Source organism: Dermacentor variabilis, chromosome 5 (assembly GCF_050947875.1).
Source record: "Dermacentor variabilis isolate Ectoservices chromosome 5, ASM5094787v1, whole genome shotgun sequence".
In the NCBI taxonomy this organism is placed as follows: Eukaryota; Metazoa; Arthropoda; class Arachnida; order Ixodida; family Ixodidae; genus Dermacentor; species Dermacentor variabilis.
Genome location: NC_134572.1, coordinates 162,504,247 through 162,531,560, shown reverse-complemented (window position 1 = coordinate 162,531,560; position 27,314 = coordinate 162,504,247). Strand labels below are relative to the sequence as shown.

General features: G+C 46.9%; 1 protein-coding gene across 3 annotated transcripts in view; it reads right to left on the bottom strand.

The window, feature by feature from the left end:
- Positions 1 to 27,314, bottom strand: part of LOC142583297 (uncharacterized) — a 122,723-nt gene that overhangs the window by 95,025 nt on the left and 384 nt on the right. For 2 of the 3 annotated variants that reach the window (XM_075693709.1, XM_075693711.1), the window contains exons 2-8: positions 25,245 to 25,328; positions 18,082 to 18,190; positions 16,804 to 17,484; positions 16,219 to 16,455; positions 12,669 to 12,825; positions 3,012 to 3,398; positions 943 to 1,225 (exon numbers count right to left, since the gene is read on the bottom strand). In XM_075693709.1, coding sequence (XP_075549824.1) covers positions 943 to 1,225; positions 3,012 to 3,398; positions 12,669 to 12,825; positions 16,219 to 16,455; positions 16,804 to 17,484; positions 18,082 to 18,190; positions 25,245 to 25,325 — 1,935 coding nt within the window. In that variant the 5' untranslated portion in view covers positions 25,326 to 25,328. Of the gene's footprint in view, positions 1 to 942; positions 1,226 to 3,011; positions 3,399 to 12,668; positions 12,826 to 16,218; positions 16,456 to 16,803; positions 17,485 to 18,081; positions 18,191 to 25,244; positions 25,329 to 26,822; positions 26,985 to 27,314 lie in introns of those variants that run through there. The other variant, XM_075693710.1, reaches the window with a different exon arrangement.

Below are 27,314 nucleotides of genomic sequence, written 5' to 3'. Positions count from 1 at the left end.
CAGGAGGACATTGGCAGTGATCCTGAACGAGCTCAGCCTGAATCCCAGCCCAACGAGCAACACACGGATGGCTGAGAAGGACAAACGCAGAGAAAAAGAATGCGCTCGGAGTCATTTCTTGGCCGACAGTGTTCAAGGGGCACTGAAGAGACGACATATAAACAGCAGCAAGCAATTAGACCACACTCCTGGTGGTTATTAGGAATGTACGTGTGTAAATAAGTGCAAAACATCTGTTAAAATTTCCATTAAATTTTGTGCTGTTTGTTTCTTGAATCTTTCTCAAAACACAAATTTTTGGCTCCATGAAATACTGAGGCCTCGATATCTCAACGCCTAGAACAGTTAGAACTGAAATTTTTTTTGCAGAATGAAGTCTAACGTGTACTCTATGAAGGATAGCAAGCAGATTTCTTAACTTTCATTTCAGAAATTCATTATTTTGCTACATCTTGTGCCACATGGTTGCCACATTTTGTGGGCTTACATTCAATGGGCTGAGAAGCATCTATTAATGGTCACATCAAAAAGTGTTTGCTATACTTCAATCCTTACTCCATATGCTATCTATCCATGCCTTACAAATAATTTTTTTTTATTTTATTTTGGATTTAGGCCGCAAACAAAGGAAATTAAATGTTAACTACTTTAAGAACTAATTGAGCTACACCAAAACTAAGTACATATTTGAAATCAGTGCAAAAAATATCAATGAGACGAGTTTGATTGGTATGGATGGGACAATAAAATATTATTTATATAGCAGTGTCCCCCCTTAAGAGGGGAAAAACACCACACACTGTAGGAGCACTACAGACATGGGTCTTGATGGCAGATGTGGTTAGTACGCAGAGGGGGCCACAGGCTTTTAAATGAGTTCCTCCTCGCCTCACCCTTCACCCCCATCTCACCCCGGCTCTGCCTCAGGCTTTTTCTTCTCACCATGGTGCGTGCACAGGAGTCGCCACTCTCAACGTTGCAGTGGACATGCTGCTGCAGTGGTTCTGCAGGAGCAGCGCTCCCATGAAACCGGCAGCTGGCAAAGCCAGAGACCAGGCTAGAAGACGTGGGAGGCTGTGGGGTCACCCCGTACGGCTGGGTGGGATACCCATGCATGTGGCTGGGGAGTAGCCGGCTACCCCCCGATGGCGGCAGCGGGCACGAGGGGAGGCCCCTGTGCATGCGGACGAAGCATGGCTCTCTGCCAGGAGGGAGGGGACGTTCACTGCGCACAAGAAATCCCTCGTCAGACACGCTGCAGCAGGAGAAAGCAAACGCAACCTTGGCACACAGGGACAGTACTTGAAACAAGTGAACCCTTTTCTGACAAGGACATAGAAAAAAGCAAAAAGGAGACAGTTCAGTGCAATGAGTGCCAGTTTGTTTGCCATTATGCAATGAAAACGAAAATACACGAGTACAACACGGCAGTCACAAATTTTTACAGCTATTGCTGCATCACACCGCCCGCGATGAAACAAATTCTTTTTTTTTTGCAGCATATTCACTCACAGGCGACTGCCACATTTATTACATCACTTCTGTTACAAGGCATTGACAATTTCCCTGGTGATATTCTCAGGGTTTGGGACTGGAATTTCGTACTGGAGAATCTTAAAGAATGTACGTCAGGCAAGTGTTTTCATATTAGTAGGCACTTAGTGGCATAATTATACAGCATAGTAGGCATATTAGTAAGCAAGTTAAACTGTGAAAAAAATGGCAAATACAATTAAAAGATCCTCGCACTTCTAATTTTCATCAATGTGAGATGCAAAGCACACCATCAACAGAATTGCTTTAAATGCTCAAAAACTGCTCCCACAATAACTCTCGCCAGTCTCAAACGTGCAACAGAGTACATTATTCAGGCAATTAAGTGCAGGCACGTTTAAGCAGCAAAATTTACGAATGAATTCAAGCATGCTGGAAAAAACAACTTTAAATCTCAATCAAATATACACTTGCTGTTCCTGCAAGGACTTCTGCCAATTTCAAAAAATCACCTGTGGCAGATAGCAGAGTTCTAATCCTTGAGCTGGATTGCTAAAAAAGGCAGACATTATTTGCATGAGAAATCAATATGCAAATTGACCAATTACTAAAGTTCACTCATTACATCTTAACTATCTTCACAGCACATATTGCAATTTACAAATTGTAGTTAGGGAGTTTGCAAGGCAGATCCACTTGGAACAAATTCTCAAGATGGCACCAGTTTCGAGATGTTAATTGCCAAACTTTGCAAAGAAATACATTGGCAGTTCAGTTATTTTCGTGCTTCAATGCATAAAACAACACCTTGTTAAGAAAGTAAGCGGAACAACAGCGCACTCTTGCCGCAAGTTTGATGGCACATATCTGGCAAATTTTGTCACCTACAGAATTCTTTCTTGGTGGTTGTTAAATTCACTGCAAAAGCACGCTCAATCAGCGCTGCTGGGAGCTTCCTCGAGACTTTAGGAGCATTGTGCAAAGTTGGAGGTGATGCAGTGAGTCAAGGAAATGAATGCTATTACCGTGAACAAATTCAGTCACAAATTGATGTTCACTGATCTATTTTTCTATTTAAATCCTTTTCCCATTACATTCTATTAGAGAAACCAGGGGATAGTTGAAGGTCTGGGCACAGGTTATGCATACAAATGTAACAATATAAAGCACCCAAGTTGTAGGTGTGACAGTTTGAGATGTGCCACGGTTTTAGCCGTACAGTGGCCTAACAAGATGTTCAGCATCCTGTTCTTGCTTTTCTTTCCTTAAAAGAAAAAAAAGCTTGCACACAGTACCCCAAAGGGTGTTAACGATTCAGAAATAGCTGAGCGATTAGGGACCAGGAAGATTTCCGAGCCTACTGCTTCGGTTTCAAGAGTTCCCACAAAGAAGCCAATTGGGCACACATATTTCGATGACATATGGTTAAAATGGTGATGGAGATTGAGTAAATGACTGCAGCGTAACACTGCCCCACAAGTAGGTCTGGCACAGACAATCCCTAGCCGTTTACTCACCCGCACGGGTGCATAGCGTTCACGTGCCCAAAGTGCAACGCGGAAGATGGCGCCGAGGAAAACGTTGGCAACACAGGTGACCCTCGTCCACCCCTGGGCAGACCAGCCCCGTCATTGGCACTGCCGTTTGCGGCAGCACCACTTTCTTCATCCGACTGCGTCAAGTCCACAAATGCAGCTGCTGCAGCACCGTGACGGGAAAGCCCTCGACTGTTGCCGCCGGCGGTTTGCTGTGCCAAAGAGTGCTCCAGATGTCCTCTAGACAGTGGGGACCGCCGCGATGCATGGCGTGACAAATCGCAAGCACCGCCGTGGCTCGAACCAGAAGTGGAAGGGTGTCCGCCGCCATTGCCAAGTGCCTGACGTGAGGCTGGTCGACGGTAGTTTCTACAGATGGGAGAAGGGAGGGAAGGTGAAATAAAAACAGAAAGAGGAATGAAATATACGCATGACGCTTGCTAGACCATTAGTGTCACGTTGCCATTTCAGCCCCAAAGGAACTGCCAACAGTTGCTCCAGAACTGGTTCTGCGCCCATCACTATACCGAACGCAGAGTAAAGAGAAGAAGCAGTGTGCAAATGTTCCATCCGAATCAGTTAGTACTGGATTTGAAAGACACTCACTGTTCAAAATATTCGCACCCCTAAGAATTGCTGCTGTCGGTTCTTTAAGTCAGCTTCGCCGCAGTACAGCCTTGTTATGCGGCAAAGCATACGAAACGTAAGAAGGGGGCACTGTCATGGGGCCCCTGCTGTCGCTTCTGGCTACCCGACACTATCAGCTCAAGTACCCACAACGTGCTGCTGCTTCACGTATCGGGAGAACACCAGCTGCCAAGTGGAAAACTCTTGCTGCTAATTTGGCTAAGTGTTGGCTAAGTGCTTAAAAACGTGGTTTCCAAACTACAAATCTGACCAAGTAGCAAACTCGACAATGTTTTTGGACCATCATATTAAAGCAGTTGGATACTGTTGCGACTCAGGGTTCGAAGACGTGGGATCCTCTTTCTTTCGGAGGAGTGAGTGAACGTGAGGCTGGGTTCGATATTCAGGATGTTTGACAGACACGTATATACAGTGGAACCCCGTTCATACGTTTTTCACCGGACCGGGGAAAAAAAACGTAACAGCCGGGAAAACGCAACAGTGAGGAAAGCTCCGAAAATGAATGAAAAAAGGGGCAGCTTCAACTATAGATAATTTATTTCCACAGAGTGCGCTTAGGACTTAAAAAAGTCTAGAATGATGGCTTGCCGTTTCTTTCGCTCGCTAGAAATCGCCACACGTTTCTCAATAGCCTGGAAGGCCGCATTGCTGTCAGCGTCGCTGTGAGGTGCGACGTACCTGCGGAGGAGGTCTAGAGCCGCGGCGGCTTCTCCAAAGCTAGGATTTGGCCACTCCCCGGCATCATGCGGCTCGTGCTCCTCGTCGTCACCGCGCCACGGCAATGGCAACGGACAAAGGAATATCCGCGGGAAATTTTGCCCTCTTTGGCGTAATCATGCTAACCTGCTAACGATTGTTTAGTATTGCTGCGGAGCGCGCGCGTCCGAGCAGCCCGGTTGCGCGCGGCGCGCCGTGGGAGAAATGTAAACAAGAGAGGAGAGCTGGCCCGATAGGCGGAGCAACGCCACGAGCAACGCCAACTTCCGGTTTCACTTTTGCTTCACAAAGAGTGACGAGAGGGCCTCTCCCGAGTTTCCTTCCTCCGTGAGTCGACCCGTCCAACAACCATGCGGTGACCCTAATCACAGTGATGATAGTGAGAGCATTTTTCACGAATGGCCACTCAGTGGCGGCCTCTCGAACTGGCGTGCGGCTTCTTGCAGCCAGTTCCATAGCCAAGCCCGGCCAAGCCCAGCCAAAACTTGTCAAAAGCTAAAATGGCGGCTGGAGCGCGTTGCCTACTTCAGCCCAGGCGGGCTCGGAGTGCTAAGTTGCGACGTATCATGCGGGAACGTTTTCACAGCTACGACGTAACAGCGGGGTTCCTTATACATTGGATCCTATGGAAGCTATGCCGGGACCGCATGAAAACGACGTAGCAGCCGGGAAAACGCAGCAGTGAGGAACGTAACAGCGGGGTTCTACTGTATTTACATAAGTACAAGAAAATGCAACAAAATATAGAAAAGTTGATGATAAAGTGGTAGTCACTGATCACTCCCGCTGTACATAGCTCCTTTTATACCTTGCGTCATCATTGTTTAGTCACTTCCCTCAATCCGGTGCCAGGGGGCCAATGACATCAGGTCCCACCAATCTGGAGGTAGGTTGCCCTTTTCGCTGATGCCGATCGTATTCTGAGAGGTGATGGCCGGATCATCGCACTAAGCGAGTCTCTGGCTTAGACACAGCCAGCACACCTGTCAGCAGCACAAACTGCTGTTTGTGCTGCTGACAGGTGACAGCTGTATAATTGCTCATTGCTGAAACCTCTCATGAACAAGGTACCGTATTTACACGATTGTAAGTCGACCCCTTTTTTTAAATTTGAAAGTCTGAAGTTGGGGGGTCGACTTACAATCGAAACCGAAACATGGCCCCGCCAAAAAAAAAAAAAAGCGATACCAACGGCAGCTACAATGTAGTTACAATTTTATGTTTGCTCTATGGCCCTACCCTTATCTTTTCGCTATCCCGCGTGTTTGTTCGCTTTTCGGAAGGGTTTTTCAACATTTTTGAGAGCTTTACATTGAATGCAACACTCGTGGGGGGGGGGGGTCGATAGTTGATGGAAGCGCCGCTGTTCCCATTTGCGGCGGCATTCTCAGAACAGCGGCGCTTGCGGGGAGTATCGGTAGTTCATGGAAGAGCAGACACCGCTCGCGGGTTTCTTTCTCTGTTAAAAGGCATTGGTATTGGTTTGACCAACTTTTTGACGCGTTCCACTTGACTGCCGGCTACGTGCTACTTCTATGCTTCCCCAGTCGTCATGAGTGCTCCAGGCCCACTAATCGTTCGGCACTCGCTCACAGCAGCGTTCAAGAGGGCTGCCATCCTTTGCGCCGAAGAAACAAATCACTGCGCAGCCGGCCGCAATTTCGATGTTTCTGAACGGGTGGCGCGAGAGTGGCGACTGCAGCGAAGCGAAATGTGACGGCAAGTGAGAAATTTCCCACGTGCCGAAGTCTGGACGCTTTCCGGAGCTGTAGGCTAAGCTTGCTGCGTACGTCGCTGAAATGCGTGATCGGTCCCTGCCAGTGAAGTGCGACGTGGTCATGAAACAAGCCCCGACCTTCGCCTTAATTTTAAGGTTCTGCTCCGCCGTGAGTACAACAAATGGCTGGCGGCAGAAGACTGCGAAATTACGCCAACCGGACCTGTCAAAAGAGCGTCTCTGACGGCTGCGTGTGGTTGGGTGCATTTGGCGTGTACTGCTGTTCTGCAAGATGTCCTGGTGCGGTGGTTTGCCAAATTTGAAATTTCGCTGGACCACGATGCGCTGTGGGACAGCAGCAACGATGACGATGGCAGCACTAGTGAAGTCGAGTAGTCCAGTGACCATGTCGGCTACTAATAAATTTTCGTTATCGAATGCGCCCTCGGGTATGCTCGCTTATTTTTTTTTTTCCGGTCACGCGATATGGGGGGGTCGACTGACATTCGAGTCGACTTACAATCGTGTAAATACGGTATTCCCACACTGGTAATAATTCATCCGTGTCGAGAACCATTTTGACGAGGCCGTCGGCCCATTCTCCATAATCGTGCGAGCCGTGACTGAGGGGTGTTGTGGGGTGAACGGCCGAACACAACAGTACCAATAGGATGCTTCAATGGCAAACTAGATAAATAGCCTGGCTTTAGGATAAGCAAGGAAAATTTGATCAAAAAGTAACCCAGGTATGTCATCAACAACTACATATGTACGACCACTATCTGTACTACCCATCCATTACCTATGTTTTTCTCATTCATACGTATTGGAAAAAAAACAAAAGCCTACTAATGTGGAAAACTTACAATCCGATGTCACAAAATATTCGCAGACTCTACTGCAGCTGACATCCACGTAATGCAGAACATTGCGTGAAGCAGCACAGCAGGAAATACCAACACATGCGTGCCGAGGTTGTGGGGCCTCAGCGGCTAGAGACGCAAGTTGTCAATTTCGCAGCTTCTGCAAGCTTACGTTTACACTGCTCGGATTCGGCTTGGGCCAGCAGCTCCTTTGGGCGGGGCGCATTTTGGAAGTTTTGACGTGCCCGCTTCACAACAATCGTTGTTGCAGCACGGAACTCCGACGGATGCGTGAAGATGGCGGGGCTTGAGCAAACTGAGACGCCCTGCATTGTTTTCCTATTGTGTAGCGCATTGAGACGGCAACAAGAAACACGCCAGAATACGATGGCGCCAGAGCGAAATATGGCGCTCACTTCGCACCGCCTGCAGCTAGGAACGGCACCATGTTTGGGTTATTGCCCATTAAAGGGACCCTGAAACGCTTTTGACGATTTTCTACAAACGTATTGAGTCGTTAGAGTAGGTCCCCCTGATCATTAATTGACACATATAAGTGCTCCGCGTAAAGCGTGTAATTTATTATAAGGTTTTAAATATGCACATCGCTGCCGATCGCAGCGCACTGCTCGGCGGAATTTTAAGCCGCCCCTACCCATATGACCGAAATCACCCACACGACGTCAGTGGGGCGAGCTATCCGATTGGTTGACAAGGGCGCGTGATCGATACTTTTTCCAACTTTATGGTAAACAAATGATCTTCGTAATAGTTTGAATGTTAGTTAATAAAAGAAAGTAACATAAAGAGAATGCACAAGAATAATTTTTCAGTACGCTTAAGCACTTCCGGCACACAGCATGTGTCGTCTGCTTGTGTTACAACGTACTCCATTTTGAAGAGAGCGCCGCGGTCAGAGTCGGTCTCAGTCTTTTCGCGAGCACTATGATTCGACTTTGTTGCCTTGTGGACTGCAAACGTAGCGACTGGCAATATGTCAAGCTGCGACATCGTGTCCCTCTGCAAGGCAGCGTCCAAGCGAACTGGCTGCTGCGCATTGGACTGCCGCTATTCGATCGGCGCCAGGATTTGCGCGTTTGTGGCCGTCACTTTACACCGGAAGATTACTAACGCAATAGCGTTTCCCGAGTCCGGTATTAGGGAAAACGCAAGCGCAAGGGGACAGAGTCTGGCCGCTTGACTTTGCCGTAACGGGATGAGCCATGAGATGAGCAGAAGGGCAAATGCGAATGGTCTGCACGGTGCAGCCACCTGGTGGCACAGAGCTCAACCATACACAGTAGCAGCAACGAAGTGTATTCTTCTTTGCTGCTGGTGTGTATTTTTCGCAGGAGTGTAACACGTTGTTTTCATAAATGTTTAAAATGTTTTACACTTGGTTAGAGCAATATTAGCGCTTTGTTTGGCTGGTTAAGCGCTGCACCAACAAGTGTATCGACCGCGCAGACCGATCAGGCCGCTCACGTACGTCTACGCTAAACTTCCTTCATCAGCTTGAGTTTATGCCTGCAGTCATTTGCCGAAATGACCAGCTTGCCTGTGGTTACCGGAATACAAGACACGTTCGGCGCTACGACAGAATGCTCGCAACGCACGCTGCTTCGATAGCTCTCGCTTGGGGTCGACGGCCAAGCGGCTAGCGGAGCGGTCTCGCGCGGGCGGAGGCGGGCTCCAAAACAACCGGAAGTGGACGATGTGACGTCGCATCGTGACGCTGAACCAGTGAAGGCGGAGCTTAGCCCCACTCGCTCGGCGAGCGAGTTGAGGAGGAAAAGCATGGCTAGGGAGGAGGGTAGCTTCTAATCGCTTGTAGCTCCATTAATACGTAACGCTTCACTTAAATTGTGGTGCGAATGTTCCACTTAAGCTGTATCCTACGTGTCTACAAAATTTGTCCGAACCGTTTCAGGGGCCCTTTAAAAGCGTGCAGTAAGCTTCCTATGCCAGAAGAACTGCAAAACATATAGGTCAAGATGCTTATCATATAGGGTTGGCATTGACAGCTGTGAACGCAAGTTTTGTTGGTACTACCAAAGAAAACCGAATACATGCCAGCATGGCACAGGCGCGTGAGTGCTGTGGCGGCGCTGCCACGGATGCTCTTGATCACGCTTGCCTCGTGCCTATTTTTCTTTGCATGGGATGTAGCAATGGGAAAATATATCATACGATTGCAGTTTAGCAATGTCATGAACGTTGGTGCTGAAAGATCACATTTTCCAGGAATGTATTAACCGGTAAAAGAGAAGTGTATATACAGTCAAACCCGGCTATATCGAACTCGCAAAAAAACGCCTATCCGTTCGATATAGAGCATAATTCGATATAAGCCTGCTAAATAATTGGATGTCATAAAAGCACATACCATTTCACTTTATTGACGAAACTAGCTTAGTTTCGCATAAATTAGTCCTGCATTTTCTTCTGCTTGGGCAATTTCGCTGCCTGCGACGCACGCACTTCCCCACGTTGTCTAAGGAGTCCGAGCAGCTGAGGCCGCAACTTTCCGCATTCGCGCAGAAGCACCGGACTAATGCGAGTGTACCAATCACTTCGGAGGATGTGGGCAAAGGACCGTAGTTGCTTTCCTCAACGTGCCTACTTTCATTTGTGCTCGGTACGATGTCGGCGATGTAGTCTTCGTTTCGGGATCTACCGTCATCGCGACATCATCTGCACTCGCAAACTCGTCCACCGTTGATTCGAATGTCCCGGAAATTTTGACAGCTCGCTCCAAACTTCGGCAACACTGGCAACGGCTTCGTCGCATTCATCAGAATTTACAGTCATCACCGAGCACGCGGAAACCGGCACGTATGAAGAACGCCTCGTACACAGCCGTGCGTACACGTCGGGCGCCATGGGCACCGGGTTGCGAGTCTGGCCACTTTAGCCCTAATCGTGCTGAGAGTGCTCCTCGGAATCTTGCACGCTGCGGGGATATCGCGTTCGACGCGATTTATTATTTCGATCTTCGACGAAAGGCGAATTCTGCCGCTTCATCACAGCAACACTGTGGGAGAAGGCCCACAAGGCGCAAACACGATAAACCAGAGAAGCAGCCAGACAACTCGCACTTCCGCCATCTTGCGCAGAGAGCGCACAAGAGCCTCTGATTGGCTGTCTGAGCAAGCGCTGTAGGCGGGCCAGGATCATTTTTAACGCGATAGCGTTAAGGAGCTCGTGTCGCAGAAAAGCCGGTGTCGTCGGCGTCGGTGTCGGCGTCGGCGTCCGCGGCGTTGGCCGTGAGCGATAAATCCCGGCAGGCACTTCATAAATAAAAAGCAACTTCCAAGATGGGCTGGGTGGGAATCGAACCAGGGTCTCCGGAGTGTGAGACGGAGACGTTACCACTGAGCCACGAGTTCTATGCTTCAAAGCGGTACAAAAGCGCCTCTAGTGAACGCGGTGTTACCTTAGAAACGAGCTGTTTCTAAGGCTCAGGCGTGCGTCGCTTGCTGAGGCGCACATTTCGTTGTCGCGCCGAACGCTGCGTTGCTCGACGCTCACCGCGTCCGATGCGGGGCGCGTAGTCGCTGCGCCGTAGCCCAATACCCCTTGGCGGGTCGACGGGAACGCTGTCGCGTTCCACTCTTGAAGGCGAAGCTTAAGCGTCCTCCAATTTTTTTTTGCTGGGGAGTGTCGATAGATAGTGATCTAAAGAAAGGAAGGACGCTTGATTCTGCAACCCGTGAGGGAGCACGGCGAAGCGTCGTCAGGGGAGAGGGAGTGGGAAGTGAAAGATGATAGAGAAAGAGGGAGGATAATAGCCTTCACTATGTGCGACAGGGGGAGTGTCGACGGCTCGCCCGAACAGCCCGAGGCAGCGCGGTCACGGTAGGGAGAGCGGTTGGATGGAGCCGCGCCGCTGGGTTTCCCCGCTACCGCAAGGGAAAGCCAACTTCTGGGGGCACTTTTCCGCCGCTTGACGTTCGATATATCGGGAGTCACTGCAATATTTGTTCGATGTAAGTGTAATTTTTGCTATATATAATCATTGTAACTATACCGTGACCAGAAATTGTTCGATATATAGAATAATTCGATGTAAACGGGTTCGATATAGTCGGGTTCGACTGTAGTCGAACCTCTATCTAACGAAGTTGTACTTGCAGCGAAAAACTTTGTTAAATTGCAACTTTCATTAATTTGAGGTTTTAAAGTTTTAGCACTAAAAACAACTTCACAAACTCTCAGAGCATTTTTGGTGAGTGGATAACACCTTGTTAGTAAGCACTTATAAACAAACTGCAGGAAGGTTGGGTCACGATAGCACAGTTATGAGCACTAGCGCACGCGGCGTCGACATAGCTCACGGCATCCAAGATTTGCATGTGTTTCATTGCACGGCACCGTAAATCTTGGATGCCACAGCTGACTGCACTTAGTGCCCGCAGTGGATGCCTACAAATTAAGAACAAAAGTGTAAAAAGCTATGGCCTGGAGCAAAAAAAAAGAAAGTCACAGTTTCGTCAGAAAGGCGGGGCACTGATGGCGATAGCAATGAAGGCCAACTACACAAAGCAAGCTTCGTGGCTTTATCAGTGTCACGTGCACTCAAGCTAACATTAACAGATCTCACTCGATGACCTCAAACTTGCAGTCACAGTGCGAGTGAGCACTTCGCACCGTGTCTTGGAGACTCAAGATTATGCGACCGCCAACACTAGACGTGTGGGAATAACAAAATACGCGTGAAGGCACCAAGCATTTCGGCTCGCCCTTTGCATTTTCCGCAGATACATTACCTCCAAGATACCACGCATGGCTCGCGCACGAACATGCCCGAGGAGGAGACGCGTGCACTAGGAGGAGATGGCAGATAGTCGTGCGTTCCCGCCCACTTCTCCCTTCACGTGCTTTAACACGTTAATGCACATTCACTCCCTCCTCACCCCTCTTGCGCAGAAGTAATCGTCAGCTCTGATTTTTCTTCTGGCCCTGCCGAGCTGCCGCGCACACCTCTGCAAGTTGCTTACGAACACGACAAATGGCACAGCGGTGTTTCCTGCCTGCCGCACCACAATGCACACACGCTTTGATGGCAGCTCTGCCGCTCGAACTTTTCGCATAGGAGTACGCTTGAGGTAACTTTTGCCTCGGCCAACAGTGTTATAGTTTTTTTACTAGATTTTCTAGCCATACAGGCTCAAGATACATGCCTGAAATGACCGAAAACTTCATTAAATTCAAACCAGGTCACAATATTACTCCGTTAAATAACGAAAAAAATGCTAGGTTGTTATTGCAACTAAGATTGGGAAATTACAATAGTTCATTACATCATGAACATCCTTAAATGAAGGTGCGCTACATCGAGGTTTGACTGTAAGTATTAGGTCATTTTTTTGTGTTCTCAATCACGAATGTTAGTGCCAGGATACTGTACAAAAATGGATTGTATCAATGAAGTTCTACTGTACTATACCCACATACTACCCATGTGCTACCTATCGATCCCATGCTTGTTCAATCTCCATACTTGCAGCATCCGTAGACACTAGCGCCTTCTATTTCCCTCTAGAAATTTTTCTAGGAAACTCTATGCACCAAAATACTATGCTGTTAATGTCTTTCTTTTTAAGGCTCTTTCTATCTTTTTTTTTTTCAGAACAAAATATGAGCCAGGTTCCACTTCAGGCCAAATGTACAATGGCACTTAGCACCTCTCACCTGGGAAGCTCCACACTGACGAGCTCCACACTGCTGCTGTCATCATCGTCATCACTGATAAGGCAATCCAGCTGGAGATCCGGCGCCGAAGGCCAGATGCAGTCCGGGCCTAGCTGCCCAGGCTCTAGTTGGCCTCCCTCGGCACCCTGAGATGTACCTGGCCCCCAGATAGAAGAAAGAAGGGGTCAGCCTAGTGCATGCAGCCCATCTAGCAACCAGCATCAGCTTACTTAAAGAGCCCCTCACGAAGTACTGCTATTTCGAGCTGACAAGCGCCGTACATACAATGTGCACTAACGATCGTATCTGCTAAGTATTACATCAGTAAGCGCTGCAGAAAGAGCTAACTTTCAAACTGAACACCGTTTGCACTTCTCCTTGCGGGCACCGCGCTCCGATCCAGAGAGTCGACAAATATTGCACAAGCGCGCCTACGTACCACTGCTAGTGGGAACATGGAGCCCATGGTACACAGAGTGGCCCACCACCGGTGCCTCATGAAGTTTGCGGCACAGGCGCAATCAAAAGCCATTGGCGAGAAGCCCGGGGAGTCATCTGCTATGGCGAGTCATCCGCCAAGGCTTCACGAGTCACCGGTGGTGGCGGTCCGCAGGACGCCGCCACGAGTTCTCGTGTTTCCGCTAGCAGTGACCAAACTTCTACATCACACTGTTGTAACGTCGCTCATAGTGACACACGGCTTCAATAATTATTCAAAGCAACATCTGTTATTTGTGTAATCTATTGCTTCAATAGACGATTAAAGTTTATAGAGATAATAAAACACACAAACTGAATGTCTGCGGGTTCTCAAGAGAGAACTTCCGCTGGTCTGCTTGTTCCCATGTTTTGCAGTCACAGAAAATGAAACTGTCGTTTTCTACCATGTTCCAGCATGCGATCATGCTCTGTGATCCACTTTTGTCTGCCTCAGTATTTACATAGCACTGACTTGTCCCACTACAGTAGAACCCCGCTGTTACGTTCCTCACTGCTGCGTTTTCCCGGCTGCTACGTCGTTTTCATCCGGTCCCGGCATAGCTTCCATAGGATCCAATGTATAAGGAACCCCGCTGTTACGTCGTAGCTGTGAAAACGTTCCCGCATGATACGTCGCAACTTAGCCCCCCGAACCCGCCTGGGCTAAAGTAGGCAACGCGCTCCAACCGCCATTCTGGCTTTTGACGAGTTTTGGCCTGGCTTGGCTATGGAACTGGCTGCAAGAAGCCGCACGCCAGTTCGAGAGGCCGCCATCGAATTGGCGTGCGGCTTCTTGCAGCCAGCTCCATAGCCAAGCCCGGCCAAAACTCGCCAAAAGCCAAAATGGCGGTCACATACGACGACTACGTCGCCGTGGATGTTGTTGTCGGGACGTCAGAGTGTCAGAGCATCGCCGAGATCGTTGGGATCTCGGTCGCGAGTGAAGTCGCAGACTGCGATGCACGAGCCGCATGATGCCGGGGAGTTGCCAAATCGTAGCTTTCGAAAAGCCGTTGCGGCTCTGGACCTCCTCCGCAGGTACGTCGCACCTCACAGCGACGCTGACAGCAATGCGGCCTTCCAGGCTATTGAGAAACGTGTGGTGATTTCTAGCGAGCGAAAGAAACGGCAAGCCACAATTCTGGACTTTTTTTTAGGTCCTAAGCGCACTCTGTGGAAATAAATTGTCTATAGTTGAAGCTGCACTTTTTTTCATTCATTTTCGGAGCTTTCCTCACTGTTGCGTTTTCCCGGCTGTTACGTTTTTTTTCCCCGGTCCGGTGAAAAACGTATGAACGGGGTTCCACTGTAGTCAGGTGTTCTCGTGCACAACGCGCAAAATCGTGCTCTGCGCAAAACGAAACACAACAGCTCGCTTGCGACACCATCAGCGGAGGAAGCGAGGGAAATAGAATCAAGGTGGCACCCGTGACGATCATGCAATCATGCGATCTTCAAGCTCCAAACGCAAGGAAGGAATTTCACTTGCGGAGGCTACACGGGGCAAGTGAAGAGAGTGTGTCTCTTGGTAGTGGCTTTTGCCTCTGAAATCATGGGTTCGCGGCACTGAATCATTTCTATCTTGGCTAATAATGAACCAATTTGAAAAATTCTTACAGTAGAATGCTCCCTAGAGGGCGCGTAACAACTTCCAGCCCATAACCGAAATTTGATATGTGGCCTGGTGATGGGCCCTTCAAGCTTACCACTGCAAGCCTCTTCCTCTCATCTAGCAGCCATACACCAAAAAGGTTCACCTTTAACAGTTAGCACGGCAAAGTCTGGCTAGCATAGGAGAGAATGCCTCGTGAAACACACAGCAATGGGAGACAAGGACAACAAAGGGATAAGCAACACTGTTTCACAATATGAATATCCGCCAGTATGCCCAACTTTCAATTTCAATAAAACAGATGCACCATTATCATCATCAGCCTGTGTGACGACTTCCTGTAGCCATCTCCATCCTTCCTACCTTGCATAAGACGGTACCACCCTACGACTATATTATTCCTCATCTATCACACCACCTGATGCTCCACTGTCCTCAACTGTGTTTCCTTTACCTTTGCACCTAATTCCATTACTCTAAAAGACTGCCAGTAATTTGTTCTACGCATTAGGTATATGACATGCCCAATTTCACTTCTTGCTCTTAAACCTAAACAAGAATATCAGCTGCCCTCTTTGCTTGCCAATCCATGCCAAATGCTGCTGTACTTAAGCGCAAAAGTGAGCAAAACCCTTTCAAATATCTTCTTGTGCTGCTGGCTTATGAGAAAGCGATAACATAATATTTCCCCTAAAATTTTGTCCCTGAGCTGCCCATTTACAAGCACGGTTTTGTAATCTCCCCTGCATTAAAACAATAATTAAGAAATGTCTGTCCAGTACTGCCACCAAGGCAGGAACTGTGCCAACAACCATGTTGGACACTGGTCACAGATCATTCAGTATATTAGAAAACCGAAACAATCAGATCGGTTAGCAAATTATTAGGAGTAGCTCATTGCAATACTAATGTGAGTGCGCCCACATGGGCCTCACTTCATAATTCCTTTATTTCAGCTCTTTTCTATTCAATTTCTCATTTTGACAGGTCAATGACAGCGACAATAATGGAATGCATGCCAATGACAAAAAGGAGCAAGAAGAATGGAGATAAAAGGGAATGACTTACTACAGAAACTCAAGAGAAACAAAAGCACAGCAGACGACAGATAACAGAGTTAATTATCTCTCCTCTGCTTTTCTTTTGCTGTGCTTTCACTATAGAGGATAGGTGCCAACCACCTAGACAGCCTCACATTTCTGAGGCACGTTTTCATCTTTCATGGGTAAAGAAGCTCCACAGAAGAACAACAGCCAACCAACACACAGGAGAGAGGCTCTACTGCCTGCTGTTTGTTACTCAAATGCTATTTGTGATGTGCCATTCTTTTGTTGCAATTCTTTTGCTGTCAGTGATTAATGTCGACTAATAGGACTGTCTCACACTTCTGCTGCATGCAACCACAACAAATCCTGTGCCCTGGGTGCCATACAAAAATGCCTAAAACACACAGCTTACTCGGCTGATCCCTTGATGACCCCCTGCGGTGACTCCGATGCTCCCTAACAGGGCGATTTTCCGAATAGCTGTGATCTTCGCCGCAAGGATCCTGCGACAGTGGCCCAGACTGATGGGCAGAACGGGGCCTGGGTGGGGTGACAATTACGTCGGCATCACTGTCACTTCCAGATGATGCCTTCGTAGCCCTTCTGTAAGCTCCACCCTGCTGAGCTGCCCCGGCTGCTGTTTCTGCATCTGAAAGAACACAAAACAAAACAACCAGGATATAACTGCCAATTTTACTAGCACACGAATTGCAGGAGGAAAGCAATGAAGACTAATATGAAGCCACTACCCGAAATATCGGCACAAATCTGGATTAACCACTTCCTGCGCCACAATTTATTTTCACAGCCTTTCAGTGAACCAATTGTAAAGCAAGCATGCATAACAGGGATAAAGACTAAAGCATAAAGGAAGAAAGCAGAGCAGGAACACAAGGACTGATGGCATTTCATTCACCTCTGCCTTTAAAGCGATCTGTGCTTTCAACACCGACATCAGAAGTGCAATGTGCTTCACATTAATCTGGCAAGCACTCACTCGGCGACGGCGACACGCAGCCGCTTCTTTGCTCAGAGCCACACCTCTCTTCACGCCTGCCACCAGACGCGCCATCTTCGCTCTCGGAGCTCCGCCGGCGGCCGTCTACCTTCCGGCACGGTGAAACGGAGGCAGAGTAGGACGAGGGCACCTGAGGGTACACCTTGCGCGGCTTCTCCTTTTTGCAGTGGCTGCTCTCGCCCTCGCTGAGCAAGCGCTTGCGGTGGCGCGCCTCAGCACTCTCGAGGCCCCCCGCCGACACCAGACAGGGCGAGGCAACGTCCGGCGAAACCACGCTCGAAGTGTAGACGCTGGTCGAGACAATGCCCGGCGTGACGATGCTGCTTGGATGCCATTCCTGGTTCTGAGGAGCAACGTTCGCGGCAGACAAAAAAGCCGTCGCACTGCCACTTCTCGGGGTTAGCCGAAGGTCCATGCGAAGATCGGTCAGGGAGAGGAGCGGGTGAGAAGGGGGCGCAGAGAAGGGGGAGAACTCCTGCGGTGCTGGAGGTGGGGTGTAAGGGGAGTACGGAGGAACCGCCGGTGGCGGAGAGGTGGCGCGGCGATAGTTACAGCGGCTGCCACGGAGACTTCCGTGGTCTAGCCGAATGGATGCACTGTCGGCATCTTCGTCGGCAGAGGCAAAGAGAGGAGAGCCACATTCAATAGGCATCTCGGGAACTGCAACAGGGAGACAGAAACAAAACAGCGCCGGTTGAGAGGCAAGAAGGCATAGCTGCGGCAGCGGGGAAAGAAGAGTGGACAAAGGGACCCAAGCTAACCTCCAAGCTGAACACAGCCCAAGCTGGCATTCACACTCTGCATGCACAGAAATGAACTGCACACAACTGCAACACTTCCGGTGGGAGAATTATTTTCTCAAGGTTTTGCATGACTCCAATGAAAACGCAATGACATCTTTGGCTTACAGTGTTCCTTACACAGTGCCAAGCATGCAGTCTTGTCACAGTATTAAGAACACTATTGCTCATAAACACATGTTCGATGCAGAGTCACGAGAAATTGTGCAAAAGTGATCAGCCAGTAATCCCCCTCCGGCTCTTCTGTGCCTCTGCTCAGGCTTTAAACTGAAAAAGTGAACATTTTAAACATTCTAAGCACCAAGTGTTTTTATTTGAAATCTTTGAAGAATGCATTCTGCATTCCTTTTTCAAGGACGTGCCACTAATGGCGATGGTCACGATCAGCGAATTCAAACACCTGTCACCACACGAAAGATAGTACGCCAAGGCAAAAAGTCAAATGCGTGTTCTGTACCATTTGGCAGTTCAGCCGACGACTGCGTCACAGTGGCGCCAAACGCAGTCTCAAATATGGATGACAGTGAAGGAGGTGGACTTTCTTCAGCAACCACTTCTTGGGAGACCTGTAATAACATTTTACCTTAAGAACTTCACAGTGACAACTGCCAAGAGTTTCACTATCATAAGGATTTGTTAACAAGAAAAATCATTAGCACGAGTCTGCCTTAGTGTTGGTAACTTCTTTTTTTCGATGTTGCAAGGCTGCAGCTTGAAAAACAGAATTTTTGGCAGAAAGTCATTACGAGATAACAATGACTTTGTCAGGTTTCTTTCATTTATTTTGTTTTATTGAGTGAGCAGCACAATGGTCGCAATGCCTCACAGGTTGAAGCAAAGGCATTTGTCATGAATTTTGTTCCAGCCAACATACATAGTTAAGCACTGCACAGGCTTACATTGCAACTGCGTAATTTCAGGCACAAGCTGTTGTGTTGTTAGTTGCTGGAGTAATTATTTTAACTATCCACCAGAACAAATTATTTGTCTCGTTTCTCAACATCGCCGTGCCTCCATGACGAGCTAGAGCAGCGAATACGCAGTGTGCACTGCGTGAAGTGTACCTTTGCTGTTATCGTGAAGCTTGTACGCATGCACCTCTAACGCGATCACAGCATTCCTGGTTGCAGTTCAATTTGCGTCCCACTAGTTTGCAGTTCAATTTGCGTCCCAATTTCTTTTCCACTATGCTTCCACCTCCTGGCTCTCGCCATAACCGATTCTTCTCTTGACTCTCACTTTGCTCATCTCCTGTCACGAGTGACAGGGCTAATCACGTGTGGCGAAAAAGGTGTGAAGGTGCATGTGAATAAGACAACGACGCCACTTGGTGAAACGAAGCTGTAAGCATTTACTAGTCAAAGAGAAAAAAAATGACTGAACTGGGACACACAATGCGTCAAGCACAAGAGAAGAGGAGGAAAATGAAGGCGAAGGCTGCTGAAAGGGCATTGCTTGCATGGACTCGGAACAGGGCAGATGCACCTCTAGCTGTGCTCCGGAGACGGGAAGGAGCAATTTCAGGGACTCGGACCGGACATGGGACAACCTGGAGATGGCCGGCAACAGATACAGATCCTGAGCCCTGGCTACGTCACCGTGGCATTGCTCCACGGACCTGGTCAAGCCCCACATTTCCATGACCGGCCACTGTCCAGTGTCACAGAAGCAACCACCTGACCACGTCAGCGGCACAACACCGCACTGGCCAAGACTGCATCCTGTGCCACGCTGGTCTCGGTAGAGAGCCACAGCCCCATCTCTTGTAACGGAGGCTGATGCCTACTCCACGTCAGAACCACGGCGGCCGACATCTTATGACCCACTGGGCTAACATCCAACACTACTGGCAACGGTCAGAACGTTCCAATTGCTGGTGGCTACATGTTACTTGTCCAGCTGAACTGAAGAACATTATATAGTTGAGGGAGTTCTTCGTGTGTGCATAGGATTTATGGTGTATGAAATTACCTTGCTGTTCGTTTTTCTTAAAGGGCCCCTCACCAGGCCCCATAGCAAATTTTGGTTATATGCTGGAAGTTGTTATGTGTCCTCTAGAGAGCGTGCTAATGCAAAACGTTTTCAAATTGGCTCATTAATAGCGGAGAGAGAAATATTTCAGTGCCGCAAACCCATGATTTTAGCAGGCGGGCTCCACTGCCAAGCAAGATGCTCTCTCCACTCGCCCCGTCTAGCCTTCGCAAGCGAAATTCCTTCCCAGCATTCTCCCATACAAGACCTTGAGGATCGCATGACGCATGCGTTACAGGCCCCCCGCCTTCATTTTATTTTCTCCTCGCTTTCTTTTGTTTTCCGGTTCTAAGCATTACCGTTGACAGTGTCACGCACGAGCTGTTGTCTCATTCACGCAGTGCACGATTTTGCACGATGTGCGCAAGGAAACATGACTAGCGGTATAATTCAGTGCTACACGAATATTGAGGCAGAACAAGCGGATCGCAGAGCATGATCACGCACTGGAGCACGGTAGAAAATGGCATAGTTTTGGTACCTACGCACGTGACCGCACGACCGTGGAAACAAGCAGACAAAGCGGAAGTAGATCTCTTTCTTCAGTGCGAAGTAAAACAAAAACATGCAGACATTCCGTTTGTGTGTTTTATTATTTCTGTAAAGTTCAATTCGTCAATTCAAGCAACAGATCACACAGATAACAGATGTTGTCTTGAATAATTCTCGAAGTCACGTACCACACCACGAGCGACACTACACTGTGGACACGACTACGTAGGCGCAGGGTCACGTCTACGTCACCGTCCAGCGTGGAGCCCGGCAGCCGCGAGGCGAAGGAAGAACGGCGTTCGGTTTGAAATTTCAGGTCTTTCCGCGGCACGTAGCGATGCAATACTTTGGAGACACGATTGTTATCGATCAATGTTTGCTCTGCACTTGTCAGCTCAAAATGGCCAGACCTGGTGAGGGGCCCTACAACTAGAATCGTTTCTTGCAATAACAATTTTTTGATATTTCTTGCATTGTGTCCCCGTCTGTTTCTGAAATGCTGAAATTCGTCACATCCCTACACATGCCACTTACACTTATGGTGCTTACTATTTCTATTTTACTTGTAACAGCTCAAAGTATCATGCATCAGTATCAAGTATCTTTGCTTGCCTGATGTGTTTTACGAAACAAGAAAGCGACCTTGAAAGTGCTTATGTCGGGGCCAAATGCAACTCAATCTAATCAGTGAAGCTGTACACACTTTCCTGATGTTCCCAAGTATTCGTGCTAACCAGCCAGAGTGATTCATATCTTGACACAAAATGTAATTTCTGATGCACGCTCACACGTTAATTAATGTGACATAAATATTCGCAGCAGGAAAGCTAAGTTTATAGGCACAACATTTGTGCTCTTTTTCATCCGCGCATGTACACAAAAAGAAATCGGCTTGTTTTTATGGGACTGTGAACTCAAAAGGTCCCGGAAAACCCACACCTTCACATAGATGGAAAACGGCACTTAGAAACCTGTATTGTGATAGCATACAGTTTTATGTTTTATGCATTCATATGTCTTAGGCACCTTCCCTTCAGAACACTTTACATTTATTTAGCACAGTGAAAACCTGAGTGCTTTGGCACAGTTTCATCCTTTCGTCGTCAACTCTTGAGGCCCTGAAGAACTCTTCGACACACGCATGCGAAAATGTGGCTTTTCTTGCAACTGGTGATGCCACTGAACACAGGTTGACGTGGACAAAAATGCACACAACACGCTGGGGAAGGCTGCACAACGAGTAACGCTGGTGCGTCTGTCTAAGGGTGGTTCTGCCACAGCACCCCCTCTACATATGCTCCTAAAGATATTCCCTGCTACTTTTAGACTATAGCTTTAAATTACCTCCCACGGTGGCAAGTCGACAGTCAGAATTTTGAAGGGGGAAACAATACCAATTTTTTAAGACAGGATCAGACCTCATGATTGGGCTCAGCATAGAGTTCTATACTAAAATTGCCAGAATAAACTTTGGGACTGGGGTCATTCAGCTACCATGAGAACGACAAAGTACATATATTTGTCAAACCTTGATAACATATGCATGTGTCTGTGTGTGCATGTTAAATACTTTTGGTAACAGTTGCACTTGAAGAAACCTTGTGTGACCTTGAAGAACTGTTCACTGAAGTAACAGCATTATACGAGTATATACAAGACCTCATAATAGAAGACAATTCGATTTCAGTTCGAGTCCCCTTGCACTAGCAAGAGACTGGGCCATGCAACAAGCGCATTCAGTTAAGCACGTTAGGGAGATATGCGTGTTTGGGCGCATTAAGTTGCACAAATACACATCAATGAAAAAAGTCACGTAATGCCTTCTGAAAGCTTTAATAGACAAAAATACAATCAAGAAACCTTTTCCTGACGAAAGGTCAGTTGAGAAGATAAGATATAACATATATATGAATTACCCCAATATATAACAATTTCTAAACACAACTTATGGCTAGAATTATTAGCATGAAGCAATGTAACTCCACAACACAATATAATGTAATTACTTGTCAAAGCAAATTAGTAGCAACAGGTGAAAGTATGTTGCACGTGAAAATTCGCCGTAAAGCGCGATCGGAATCGGCACACCAAACGCGAATGCTTTTCAGTTGGTGTTATTATTATTATTATTGGCTGTCAAGTTGGGGGTGCAGCCCTTAAACTAACTTGCACGGTAAGAATCTTCCCTCGTGTTTTTATCTTATACTTCGCTATCACTAATAAGGCTTCACCTTTGTGGTCAAGTGCAGCCTCATTTTTTTTTTTTTCCTGCGAGTCCAAGTATAAGCGCTGCAGCGCACGAGTGCTGTCGATTCCAATTTTGAGTGAACACGGCTTGGCCTCATTTCGGTTGCTGAGTGAATGAGATATATTTATGACCTCTGCAAGCAAGTGCCGATGTTTCCATCCCTGATAAAGGTTGTAAATTAGTAGAAGAGCTTTCTTTTTTTTTCCCAAGTTGTTAGCATTGCCTGGAAAGAGTAGCAATACTGAGACACATATCATTCACATGCATTTCACACACCGCTGATAAAATACTCTGTCGAAGAGGTCACTGAAGTCTGCATGTTTTTTTTTCAGCGTCAAAAAACTACTCAAACCAATTTGAAGAGAGGTGAGCACGCAACAACATACTGATTCTCTAGGCATGGGCTACCCATTAAAAAAAAAAATGGAATTATGGGATTTTAGGTGTCGCCACCACAATTTTATTATGAGGCATGCTGTAGTGGGGGCTCTGAAATAATTTGGACCACCCGGGGTGCTTTAACGTGTGCCTAAATGAAAGTACACAGGTGTTTTTGCATTTCTCCTCCAACAAAAAGCGGTCGCTATGCCCAGGATTCAATACCATGACTTCATGCTTAGCAGCCGAGCACCCTATACCCACTAGCAACCACAGCAGGTAGGCTATCAATACCTTTATAAATAATTTTTAGTTGGCTACCCCTTTCTCTTTAAAAATATAATAAACTCTGTCCTGTGTATATACTTATGTTTATTGTGTCAGTGCGTGGTGTCCACAGTGGAAAGTAAAAAAAAAGTTTGTAGTGAGAAAATACAGATGAAGCAGCAGACTCTGCTGCTGCTTCTAATGCACTTGTACTCCTAGTGCCAGGATTTGCAGATAAAAAACGATGCAGTAAGCTTTTAGTCCCAGTAAAATTTTAAGTGAAAAGGTAGCGGCAACTCATAACAAACCTCCAATGATGTGGGTAACAGACAATAATGTGAGTGCAGACACTTTAGGGGTGGAGAGCGGCACGACCATGTTGCAAAATTTAGCGTCTGCGAGGTTATTTCAAAACTTCTCCGCTGAAATGAAACGTGAGAAATTAAGCTCATGCCGAAAGGAAGTTGTTTACAACATCTCACACACCAAGTGCCACACAATACATGTTATATGCACTTGTAGCATGTGCTCCGCAGTCACAAGCGTTCAAAGAGCACAAATGCTACCCAAAAAGGATTTTTTTTTTTCAGCCCAGAGACGCAATCCGAAATGGAGTCCCATGTGCACATCCCAAGTCTAAGCTGGGTGACCACATTAAATAGCTTCTCACTGGTCTTCAAACTCTTGCTTGCGATAGTATGCATAGTTGATGCAGGCAATTCCAGACAATGTTTTCACTTTTGTTTCCCGCAGCAACAATGCTGACGAAGCCAATTACCTCTGTGTCGTGCCCTTGTACATTGACCTTACTGGCAATACACACACATGGCCAAGCCCACAAAAATTTGCGAATGTAAAACCATTTATAGACTGGTTAAGCCATCTATACCCAGAATTTCATTGAAGTAAAATTTTTCTGTATGTTTTCTTTTTATATGAGAGATGGTACGACAAAGCTTATTGACTACAAGTGCTGCTCGCATTTCTCGTTTTTCAACATGGTGGACCGGCGTAAGAAAGCTCGCATGTTTTTTATAACTTTAAACAATGTAGAAATTCAACAACTGCTTACAAACTCTCACTCAGGCGACTTTAACGTTGCCTATGCAGTGTCTTCAAGGGAGAATGACAGCGGTGAAGAGGTCACGTTGCCTAAGGAACACTAATCATCCTAATTAAAATAATTAGCATAAATCTTGATGATTTTATAAATATTCAAGTTGAGAAATTTTTTAAATCCTCAGCAACATATCGTGAATAAATAGCCTATAAATTTAAAGCCTGCTGGTGTATTACGCAGAGAAAATTTTAATTCACCGCACTTCCGAAAAGCACCTAGCACCCAGAGGGTAAGGAATGTAATAATATTTGGGGTTTTACGTGCCAAAACCACTTTCTGGTTATGAGGCACGCCGTAGTGGAGGACTCCGGAAATTTTGACCACCTGGGGTTCTTTAACGTGCACCTAAATCTAAGCACACGGGTGTTTTCGCATTTCGCCCCCATCGAAATGCGGCCGCCGTGGCCGGGATTCGATCCCGCGACCTCGTGCTCAGCAGCCCAACACCATAGCCACTGAGCAACCACGGCGGGTGAGGGTAAGGAATAATGTACATGAATAATGAATGTGGCTAAATGAAAAGGTAATGTAAGACGGGTCAAAATGACAGTGACATTAACTGCCAAAATTGTTGCTGCTGAAAATATCCCCAATTAACAAGGAATAATGGAAATCTCACAAAACTACTTTGCCATGAGGGGAAAGTGACTGTGCATAACAATGTGTGCAGACAATAAATTTTGTGAACACAGCTGAGCAAAAGCAATAATATACCTAACCAGTCACATGAACAGCAGGAACCACTATGACAAGCTAGGCAGTGTTTTCGCTTCAAAAATTCACTGCACAGCCTGCCTAAACAAAACATTTGCACAGGAAATGCAACATGAAAATTGCAAAGCATGCCCTGAAAAGTGAAAATGCTCCCCTGCAGACAAATGATGAAAATGTTGTTGCTGTTCCATCAATAATGAATCGGGACAAAGTAAGCAACAGAATCTACAGTCAAAACAGTAGAAATTCAACAGTTCAGTCTTTAAACGTAGGAAGTGAATTTTGTTCGTTGGTTTTTTGGTTGAGCAGAAAACAGCAAGACAGTGCACCAATACATTAGCAACTCTTGCCAAATGGATAGCAAACTTGCCTTTGGTTGGCCCTTGACGAGGCTCGAGGAATGGCTCCATTGGGCAGTCTGACCACCTGGAGACAGAAGCTGGTCCTCCATAACCTGCGTGGGTTGGCAGAGTTGTTAAATTAATGAAGGTTTTGTTAACCATCCTGCCATTTGTTTTTGGTGTAATAGGGGTGCAAAAAAATATGAAGCAAGAACAAACTGGACAAGAAAGAGTGCCTGCCGTGTTACAACAAAACAAGTATATGCATTTTTATTTTAAAATAGTATAAATAAAGACTTCAATCTTGCTACTGTTTCCCAGAAAGATTGCATTTCATAGTCCGGAATGTTCAATAACACTTAGCACTGCTACTTGCCCAGTTTGTCAAGAAAAAAGAAGGTTTAAGTTGAGCCCCTCATCGTGCCCCTCGCATCACGCTATTCTTAAAAACATGGCGGCTATGTCACTTCTGTTGTCTGCCATACAGCAAAGCGTGGCCTTCAAGATCTGAGAGACTCAGACGAAGACGACATGGCTTTTCTTTTTCTTAAAAACCAGGCATTGGCAAGTGTTAAATAGAGGGATCTGTACCACAAAAAGTGATGTTTCTACAAAATACGAGCGAGAGCAGAGTAGTGGTAAGCGTGATATGTCTTCTTCCACAATTTTAAGAGAAAATCTCAAGTCATTGTATGAACCATCTGGCCCAGCAACAAGTAGTGATACAATGAATATTGTTGAAATGGGAAGAAGCATGCACAAGTGCCGAGAGCACTACAAGCTACTTGTTCATCTTTTTTTTCATCAGTACAAATGATTTATATTAACCCTAACCAACAAGCTCAGTTCATCACTTACATCTTGATGCATGTATTGACGGTGGTGTGAAATACACAGCAGATGCACTGTATGTGGCAATGCCCAACTCTGTAATGTTTGATCAGCGTATTCCTGAAATTGCAGCCAAGTCAAACTGCCAGCCACAATAATTTGCTAAATCATGCTTGTTAAACTTGCAATAAAACAGATTTCACTGCCCTCACACACATGTTCGCCAAAAAACAGCAGAAAAGCAAACTTGCATATGAAATGCAGTCAAAGAACGTAGCAGGGTACTGAAGCAATGAAAGAAGTGCTGTTTTGAATACTGCTCCACAATTTAAATGCAGCAGCGTGCTTTGCTAAACAATTTAAGGGCAACAGCTTGCTTTGCTAAGAGAGAAAAAAACACTTATTTCGGTTGCGACGTACGTGATTATTCAACATCCGGAACTACGCAAGCACTAAATACAATAAAAAGGTCGACAAGCACTGAACGCAACTGTTGTGATGCCTTGCCCGTCATATTTTCTTTTAAAGCTTTTACTGGGGCCGAGGTATCATAATTAAACTCGCCGAACAACAAAGACCAAACACATCTAATATAAGTCATATGCGAAGTAGTTTGGGCAAAAAGGAAAACAGCGTGGCTTCAGAGGCCGAATACTACGCCGAGCCAACCAACGCAGCTGCGGTGAAGCAAAAAATGTGCGCGGTCAAGCAAGCAATTTTGCGGTCGGCTGCGTCTTTCTAACCGCTGTTCGAACGCCAACGGAAACAACTATTACCAAAGCAACTCCACAGACAACAGGGGCCGACGAACAGAGCAGCTAAAAGCGTCACCCTAGGCAAGTCGCATTGAATATCGCTTCGCGAAGCCGAGGCAATCGACGTGATTCACGATGTGCAGGCGTAGCACGGAGACAGCGAACTAGAACGGGCCTTGCACCGGCTTAGTAGGCAATCGACAAAGGCTAGCAGCGCTGCACAGACAAGCGGTGATAAGAAAACGGAAAGCCGGAGCTGGGGCAGAAAGAAAGAAAAAAGAGCGTCGAATGAGAGAGTTAAACAACTGTCACTTGGCAAACAACAGCAACAGAGGAAACGATGTGTCTAGCGGCGTGGCTATCCTGAAGAAATCTGGGATGAAATGCACAAGAAATGTCACGTAGCCAGGGGAACCACAGAATCTGGGCCTTCGCGCATCGCGTGCTTACAAAACACCAATCCTTGCACAAGATAAGACCTCAGCAGGTTCCGATATTCGCAAAATAAGGGCT